General features: G+C 64.9%; 1 protein-coding gene across 1 annotated transcript in view; it reads left to right on the plus strand.

Moving 5' to 3' along the window:
• Positions 1-8,915, plus strand: part of Megf6 (multiple EGF like domains 6) — a 94,503-nt gene that overhangs the window by 77,092 nt on the left and 8,496 nt on the right. The window contains exons 11-22 of the mRNA XM_048783761.1: positions 311-439; positions 702-884; positions 1,220-1,351; positions 2,041-2,169; positions 3,746-3,874; positions 4,446-4,580; positions 4,706-4,840; positions 6,997-7,122; positions 7,638-7,769; positions 7,857-7,985; positions 8,108-8,239; positions 8,696-8,824. Coding sequence (XP_048639718.1) covers positions 311-439; positions 702-884; positions 1,220-1,351; positions 2,041-2,169; positions 3,746-3,874; positions 4,446-4,580; positions 4,706-4,840; positions 6,997-7,122; positions 7,638-7,769; positions 7,857-7,985; positions 8,108-8,239; positions 8,696-8,824 — 1,620 coding nt within the window. The remainder of the gene's footprint in view (positions 1-310; positions 440-701; positions 885-1,219; positions 1,352-2,040; positions 2,170-3,745; positions 3,875-4,445; positions 4,581-4,705; positions 4,841-6,996; positions 7,123-7,637; positions 7,770-7,856; positions 7,986-8,107; positions 8,240-8,695; positions 8,825-8,915) is intronic.

The raw sequence follows: 8,915 nt of genomic DNA on the forward strand, positions 1-8,915 counted from the left end.
GGCATTCGTGGAGTGCCTGCCAACTGCAGCCTGCTGACCCGCCCTCCCTCCCTCTGGCCTGGGGTCCCTGGCCACTCTCCGGGGCTGGACCTGCAGTCCTGGCCGCTCCCTGAGTTTCTCTCCTAGTGTGGCCGCCCTCAGGCAGGTATCTAGTGTCTCTGCCCCTGGGGGTGAGGACAGCGAGGCCGCAGTAGTGTTACCAGCCAGCTTAAGGAGACAAGGTGCCCGGCTCCGTCCAGCAAGCAGGGCCAGGACTGGCATGGTCCCTGAGGTTCTGACCCAGGCGCACAGTCCAAGTGGTCCCATTTTCCCGCAGACGTGGACGAGTGCGCCTCTGGCCACGGGGGCTGTGAGCACCACTGCACCAACCTGGCCGGCTCCTTCCAGTGCTCTTGTGAGGCCGGCTACCGGCTGGACGAGGACCGCAGGGGATGCACCCGTGAGTCTCCCCTCCCGGCACCCTGCGCCACCGTGGCTGGCCCCACCCCCTTGCCTCCTGGGCCTGCGGGGCCCCGCGTGGTCCTGCCCCCTACTGTGGGGGTGGGGAAGGGAGCTGGCCACTCAGGCATCTCCCAGGGCCAAGTGCACGGGGGTCTAGCTGGGCCCTGATCAGGTGAGGGAAGGGCCACAGCCCAACACAATGTTGTCCCTGGGGACATCAGGGGGCAGCCGGGACTCTGGGCCTCTGTGTCCCTCCCCAGCTCCGGAGGAGCCCACGGTGGACCTGGATGGCCAGCTGCCCTTCGTGCGGCCCCTGCCCCACATCGCGGTGCTGCGGGACGGGCTGCCGCAGCTCTTCCAGGACGACTCTGGGGCCGAGGAGGAGGAGGAGGAGGAGGCGGAGGCGGAGCTGCGGGGAGAGCACACGCTCACTGAGAAGTTTGGTGAGGGTGGCCCGGCTTGGAGCTCCTGTCCTCAGGGGCAGCCAACCAGGCTCCTGTCACCCGTGGCCTTGGGCATAAGGAGGGAGCTGCTGGGGCCTAGAGAAGTGGAGCTCCTTGCCTAGTTTGCACAGCCCGACGGGGGCTAGAGCAGGTCCCCGGCTCCCAGGTCGGCTCGCCTGGCCTCATCCCACCTCATGCTCGTGGATCCTCCCGGCTAAGGGTGTGCCTTGGTCCTCTTCCTGACCCGAGGGCCCGAGTCCAGCCCCTGGGCCTGCCAAGCCCAGGCAGGGAACGAGGCTGGGGCCAGGCTCTGAGTCCCTCTCTGTCCACCCCAGTCTGCCTGGGTGACACTTTCGGCCAGGACTGCAGCTTGACCTGCGACGACTGCGTGAACGGAGGGACCTGCCTCCCAGGCCTGGACGGCTGCGACTGCCCCGAGGGCTGGACCGGGCTCGTCTGCAATGAGAGTGAGGCCATGGGCAGGGCTGGGCGCCGGGCAGGGGGCCTCTGGGCCCAGACGTGTGGGCAGCCCACTCGGTGTTGCTCCTCCTGGGAGCCCTGGGCAGGGGGCTTGAGGGTCCGTCCATCCGTGCATTCCTCGTTTCTTGATAAGTTCTGCTGCCTGCGTCTGTGCCGGGCACTGCTTGGTACTGCCCAGGGACAAGCCCCCGGCGTATGAGGCTCCGCCTCAGTCTCCAGGGGCCCAGCTGCAGCCATACCCCAAGGCACCTGGGGCAGGGGCACCTGGGAAGGGAGTGGTGGGGGGCTTCTCTGGGGTAGGTAGCCAGGACGTCCTGCGTCCCCCGGGAGCAGGGACCCCGGGGCCACACGGCAAGCTAGTAGCTAAAGCACTTTGCAATTCCTCTCGATCCAGAGCCGTCCACTCCCTGCCCAGCACCCCAGAGCAAGGTGGCCCTGGAGGTCAGGGCTCTTCTCCAGGGCCATGGGCAATGCCTGGTTTGAAAGGGCTGGTTCAGAAGGACCCGAGTCTTTTCGTTGGAGGGAGAGGTTGGCGGTCGTAGGGTCTCTGCCGCAGTGTGGTGGAGACCTAGCACAAATTGCTCCAGCCACAGAGCTGCAGCGGTCAGGTCTGCTGAGTGTCCAGGGTGGGGCGGACACTGGCCACTGACCTGGTGCTTCCCTTTCCCCGCTGTAGCTTGTCCTCCAGACACCTTTGGAAAGAACTGCAGCTCCCCCTGTGGCTGCCAGAATGGAGGGACCTGCGATCCTGTGACGGGTGCCTGCCGCTGTCCCCCAGGTGTCAGCGGGACTCACTGTGAGGACGGTGCGTGCAGCCCCTGGGGCAAGGGGGCAGGGACAGGGGCATGTGCCACCACCCCCCCCGCCTGCATCCTCCTAGGCACTGCTGGGCTCAGGAGCCGTGAATGCAGTCCTTGCTCAGACCCCTGCCCCTACCTCCAGGGCTGAGGCTGGGAGGGAAAGAGACCATTCAGTGGGACAGCCTTCATTTTTCAGTGTTGCTCCTCTTCCAGGGCTTGACTCTAGATGGTATAGGTTGAGGGATGATGTCTTTGCAGTGGGCGCCGTGGGTAGGTAGTGAGCCTCCTGTTCCTGGAAGCATTCAAGTAGAGCTGGGTGTTGGCTGGCTGGGGTATGCAAGAGGCTGTTCTGCCTGGGCTGGTGGCCGTGGGGGTGATCCTGCGTGGGGTGATCTCGGCTATCTCAGTTTATGGAGAAATCAGGGTCTGTGTAAATAAGTTTCCTAGGAGCTAACGCTTGTCTCTGGGCCTTCAGACCTTCCGGGCCTGCCCTTTTGGCTGGAGAGGAGGGGATGCCAGTTCAGCTTCCTGCCTGAGCGAGAGGAGGCACAGTTGACAGACACTGACCCCCAACTCTCTTTGTGGCACATGCTGGGCTCTGCAGGCTGGTTGTTCGGGGGCAATAGAGTCCCCAGGCAGCCATGTGGCTTTCTAACTCTTCCCCGTGGTCAGCGCCCCTGCTGTCCTTTCCCCCTCCTCTGCCGGCACTGTCACGCAGAGGCTGACAAACCCATGACTTGGGGGCCGGAGTGCACAGGTGTGTGTAGGCGGGGCACACCTGGCAGGTGAGGATCTGAATCTCAGTGCTTCTGCTTTGCGTTATCCACGGGGCCTCCCAGAGACGGGTCTTGGGGTGTCCTGTGGAGGGCCACCAGAGGCCCTGCTAGTAAGTGCTCCTGTGCAGGTCAGCGGAGGGAGGGCTGTCCCCGGAGACAGGCAGGTGAGTTTTCAGGGTGCTTGGCTCCCCTTGGCTGTGGTCTCTGCTCGAGACTTCACATGGCCCTGCCTCTGCCCCGTGCCTTACTCTTCCTGTCTCAAACCCCGCCTGCCTGGACCCTGACGCTGGTCATTGGATTTAGGTCCACCTGGGCAGTGCAGGGCAGTCTCATCCTGAGAGCCTGGGGACTAGGACGTGGACAAAGCTCTTGGGGGTCCACCTTTAACCCACTATAGCCACTTGAATGGGAGGAAGGACAGGGCAGGGCAGAGCCAGAGGGAAGTGCTTTGGGAAGGACAGCGCTGCCCGGGGCCTCCTGAGGTTTGGGCTGGGCCTTGGCCTGGTGAGGCCTTGTGTCCTTCCTGCTTTGAGGCAGGGAGGTCAGGTTTGGTGCTCCAGGTGTGGTCAGGTGCTGGAGCACTGGACATGAGCTCCGGTCCCTCAGGGGTGTGCTGGGGGATGGACTTGGCCACCCATTCTTGTCACGGACCCTGGGGGTCCTGGCTGACCCAGCTGGTGGCCTCATCTAGGAGATCCATCTCATGCCCCTGGCAGATGCTGCTCCTGACTCTTATGCTGGACTAGGCCTGCATGTCCCTTAGATAGGGGTCACTCTCTGAGTCTCACTGGGCCCCCACCCTCAGGCTGCCCCAAGGGCTTCTATGGCAAACACTGTCGCAAGAAATGCCACTGTGCCAACCGGGGCCGATGTCACCGCCTCTACGGGGCCTGCCTCTGTGACCCGGGGCTCTATGGCCGCTTCTGCCACCTTGGTGAGTCCTGCTGCCCCTGCGATGTCTGAGCTGGCTGCTATGTGGGGGGCGGGCAGTCCTTGTCCTGTGCCAGCCACACACTGCCAGCCGGGGTCCAGGGTCTGTTCCTGATCTGTGGATGCCAATCCATGTCCTCCACTGCAACTGGGCTGTCCCCAGCCTGTGGCACCCCCAGCCCCAGCCCAGAGAGGTGGGAGGGCAGAGGCCCGAGCAGTCCTCCCAGGCCTGGTGGGTCACACAGCCCCAGGGGCCACAGGCAGGCAGGAAAGGGACAGAGGCTTGGCAGGAGAGGCAGAGAAGCTCCCTCCTTCATCCGGAAAGGAGTGTGTCCCCTGCCTAGGGGAAGTGGTGGGACCTGGGCAAGTCCCTAAACTTCAAAGACCCTGGGGCTCATCTGTCAAGTGGACACACCGGCTTCAGCCCCCTGGGCATGAGAAGAGGTGCTCTGAGAGGTGCCCCGATTCCCAGAACACGTCCCCCAAGGGGCACAGCCACAGAGGCCCATCACCTTCACCCTGTGTTGGGGACAGGGGGTGCCGTGGGCAGCCCTCTCATGGCTATGTGGATGCAGCCTGCCCGCCCTGGGCCTTCGGGCCGGGCTGCTCCGAGGAGTGCCTCTGCGAACAGTCCCACACGCAGTCCTGTGACCGGAGAGATGGCACCTGCTCCTGCAAGGCTGGCTTCCGGGGCAAGCGGTGTCAGGCAGGTGAGCATGGCAGGGTGGGGGGGCTCCTGGGGCAGGCGGTGTCAGGCAGGTGAGCATGCTGTGTGGGGGGCCCCCTGAGAGGGCGGCCGAACCCATCCACCCCTCTGGTGCCCCTCACCCTGCAGAGTGCGAGCCAGGCTTCTTCGGGCCAGGATGCCAGCATACGTGCACCTGTCCCCCAGGCGTGGCCTGTGATCCTGTGAGCGGCGAGTGTCGGGAGCAGTGTCCTGCTGGCTACCGGGGGCAGGACTGTGGTCAAGGTGAGGCTGGGCCCCAGAGGGAGCCAGTGCTGGAGGCCACCTGGCCCCTTGCAGAGGCTGACTCCCAGAAGTGCTGCTCAGCTGGAGGATGGCAGGCTGCGGCACCTTTACCCTCGGTGTCACCTCCATCATCAGGCAGTGGCAGGCCACTGGTCTGTGTCTGAGGAGCTGCTCGGGGCAGCAGCTGCCTGTCTGCCCAGGTCTGGCTCAGAGAAAGGGTCATGAGGAAGCACCCGGGCACTCCTCCCTTCCACCGGGACAGGGAGCACCGGGCACGGGAGCCCGGGGCAGCAGGCTCGAGTGTAAGCAGCCACCGGGAGCAGAGGTGGCAGCTGCCCTTGGGGGTCTCCAAGGGCCTTCTCCCAGAGGGGCCACGGAGGCAGTGATGGAGGCCCCTCCCTGTGGATCTTGTGGCCCAGGCACGTGAGGAACACAGAGCCTGGGGACCCCACGTTATGTGGCAGCTAGAAGAGGAGGTCACAATGGCCACCTGGGATATGGATCATGACGCCGATTCTCAGGTGTCCCTGGGGGTCTGGCTATCCAGCACCCTGACCTGTTGGCAGCCTGGCCTGGACAGCATGCCTTGAGAGGGCACCATGTTGGCTTAAGGACCCTCAGCCACCTGGGCCAGGTGACCTGAGGCTCAATGTCTCCATCTGACCCAGGCCAGTTCCTCTGAGGCAAAGACGCTGTCAAAGGCTCTTTGGTCCTGTTGGTACAGGAGGGAGAGCACAGGGCTCAGAGCCCAGCCTGGAGTCCCCAGACCTGAGTGGACTCACAGGAACTCTGTGGTCTCAGGCCACAGTCAGCAGCTGAGTGTCCATTTCCCCACCTGTGCAATTGCCACGGGAGCTCGGTCATGTTGAAGGACTGAGGTCCTCCGGACAACCTGACATGCCTGCACACCCCACCCCCCCCACACACACACACACGCCGGACGGGCAGGCATGTGCATGGGCACACAGGCACATGGGCACACTCCCTTGCGGCCTGCCATCCCTTGTACCCACCCCGTCTAGACCCACTGCCTGCCAGGGCCCAGTGAGGAGGCCTGTCCACCCACACTGCTGGCCCATCTACTAAGAGGCCCTTCTGGCCCCTCCCTATCTCCCACCGCTTTCTTTTTTAACTTTTTAAATTTAAAAGCCTACAGTGGCCTCAGGATGGCCGCGGGAATGGACACACACTTTTGTAGAGTTGGCGTTCCCTCTGTGGGCCTGGAAACTTGCCGTCCACCACGTCCGCCCGTAGGAGCTGGGGAGGCTGCTTCCCCGTAGCGCTGGGCCCTCTCCTCTGGTCCAGGTGTGTGCTACCCTGGTGCTTGCCTCGTGCACCCGGTCCTCTAGAGGGTGCCCAAATGCTGGGTGCACACCTGTGCCTTGGCCTGCAGTCCACTTCATTAGGGCCGGTGGCTCTCCAGGGCAGTGGGATGCCTCCCCTGCCCAGACTTCCCACCCCAGACTCAGTCACTGTCCTCCTGGGCCAGGAGGCTGGACTTGGGCCCTGAGGGCAGGGCAGGTGTGGGGAGCGGCCACTGCAGGCCTCCCAGGGCAGAGTTGGGCTCCAGGGTACCACGCATCTCCTGAGACCCTGCTGGGGGCCTTGCAGGGTCCTGTCCAGGGTATAGGGGCTCTGCATTGCTGCTCTCTGCGCCTACTGAGTGGTGGGGTGGGGGACCCGAGGCCTTCGGGCCCACTCTCAGTGTGCAGAGCATTCTGGCCACTATTCTTTCCCACCCCGGGTCACCAGGTGGATGCAAATCCTCCCCCAGCCCCTGGGGCTGAGGCCGTGGGGGTGTCCCCAGCTGGCTGGGGGCTGGGCAGGTCTCCTTGGGGGAGGAGGAACGCAAGGTTGCCACCCTTCCCGGGGCACTGTCTGGGGCACTGTCTGGGTCTGGCGGCTGTGGCTTCCACCTGACAGGCGCCTTGCCCTCCTGCTGCCCTCCACCTGACCTGCCCCAGTCCTTTACCCCCAAGGTAAAGGACTGCTCCTGGGCCCGGCTCCCAGTGTCCAGCAGCCTCTGCTGGAGCTGGAGCAGGTGTCTGGGCCCCGGGCGGGGGGTATTGTTGCCAGGAGCCTCAGAGGGCAGGGAAGACTGCCTGGCTGGGCAGCCTCTCATGGGGTGGCTGAGGCCCCTACTGTCCCTCCTGCAGAGTGCCCAGAGGGGACATTTGGTGTGAACTGCTCAGGCTCCTGCTCCTGTGGGGGTGCCTCTTGCCACCGGGTCACAGGGCAGTGCCTGTGCCCACCAGGCAGGACCGGAGAGGACTGTGGGGCAGGTGAGTGGCGGCAGCATCCTCAGACCACTCTTTCCTGGGCTGCAGGAGTTCAGGTGGGGTCAGCTCGGGCTGTGTTCAAAGATCCCTGCTGGACCATACTTGAAGACCCCTGGGCCATCTTTGGGGACCCTGGCACAGGCCATGCAGATCCCAGGCCCTCTACAGAAGCTTCAGGAACTGTGCTGGACTGAGCCTGGTGTGGGCAGGGAGCCTGGGGCCTGCAGTCTCCCCCTACACAGGCAGCGCACTGCCTGGAGGTCTGGCCTCTCCCTCTGGCTGCCCTCTTTGTCTGCTGAGCCGTCCCTGGAGCTGGGGCTTCACGGCTGTGGGTGGTGCCCTGCAGCCCCAGGAGGTGCCCAGGGCCCTGAGGACGCAGCCCCTCCTCTCCTGGCAGCCTCAGATGGGAAGCCTGCTTCCCCTCCTGGCCTGCTCCAGGGGGTCAGTGTTGTGCCAGGCACACGCTGACCTGCCAGCGAGGGCAGGGGAGGGAGACTGACTGGTGCTGGGGGCACTAGATTGTCCTGAGGGCCACTGGGGGCTCGGCTGCCAGGAGATCTGCCCTGTGTGTGAGCACGGTGCCCGCTGTGACCCCGTGACGGGAGCCTGCCTGTGCCTCCCCGGCTTCGTGGGCAGCCGCTGTCAGGACGGTGAGTGGCTCACACCTGACCTCAGCCTTGGGCGGTGGCCCGGTGGGTGTGCTGGCCACCGCCCTGACCCTCCTTCACTGCCTACAGCTTGCCCAGCAGGCTGGTTTGGACCCGGCTGTCAGACGAGGTGCTCTTGTGGCAACGATGGGCACTGCCACCCGGCCACTGGACACTGCAGCTGTGCCCCTGGCTGGACTGGCCTGAATTGTCAGAGAGGTACGGAGACCATGCCTGTGCTCCCAGTTGTCCCTCCGCTTCCTGCTCCTGGGTCCCCACCTGGCTGCAGAGCCTGTGGACTCCACCGGGCCTGCGCAGGGCAATCTTGGGCTCTGTTGCAGCCTGTGACAGTGGACACTGGGGGCCCGACTGCGGCTACCCCTGCAACTGCACTGCAGGCCACGGGAGCTGTGATGCCATCAGTGGCCTGTGCCTGTGTGAGGCTGGCTACGTGGGCGCACAGTGCGAGCAGCGTGAGTCCTGGGGGTCCTGGCCCTGCCCCGGGGTGTGCACGGGTGTGCGGTGCACGGGCACGCTGTGGAGGGGCACACATTTGCATGTGCACACAGTGCCTGCCTGCCTGCCCCCACCGAGCATGCCCAGCCCCACCTGCCCAGGTCAGGCAGAAGACCCAAGCAGGGCCTATCCCACCTGCACAGGACACCTGGCACCTGGGCAGTGGCGCTTGGTGCTATGTGTGTGTTTCCCAGGTGGGAAGGCCCAGGGAGCTGGGTGGGTTGTCCTAGGGGCGGCCCAGGTCTGAGGTGACGTCTGGGTATCTCACCACCCCTGGGGGGAGCGGGGGAGGAACCACGTGAGGGAGACTGTCGGGAGGGCTTCCCTGGGGAACTGGCCCTGCTGTCAGTTCTGGGGGCCTGGTCAGGCCCTTGGCCCCTTGGCTGACAGTGGGCTGGGGCTGGGTGTCTCAGGGTGTCCCCAAGGATACTTTGGACCAGGCTGTGGGCACCAGTGCCAGTGTGAGCATGGGGCAGCCTGTGACCACGTCAGCGGGGCCTGCACCTGCCCAGCAGGCTGGAGGGGAAGCTTCTGTGAGCGAGGTGAGCTGGGCTCTGGCTGCTGGCCCAAGGAGTCTCCAGGGCAGGGCAGGGCGTGTCCCCTGACCTCTGGGCCCGCACCACCCTGCCTCTG

The sequence above is a fragment of the Marmota marmota genome, unplaced genomic scaffold, assembly GCF_001458135.2.
Source record: "Marmota marmota marmota unplaced genomic scaffold, marMar, whole genome shotgun sequence".
NCBI lineage: Eukaryota > Metazoa > Chordata > Mammalia > Rodentia > Sciuridae > Marmota > Marmota marmota.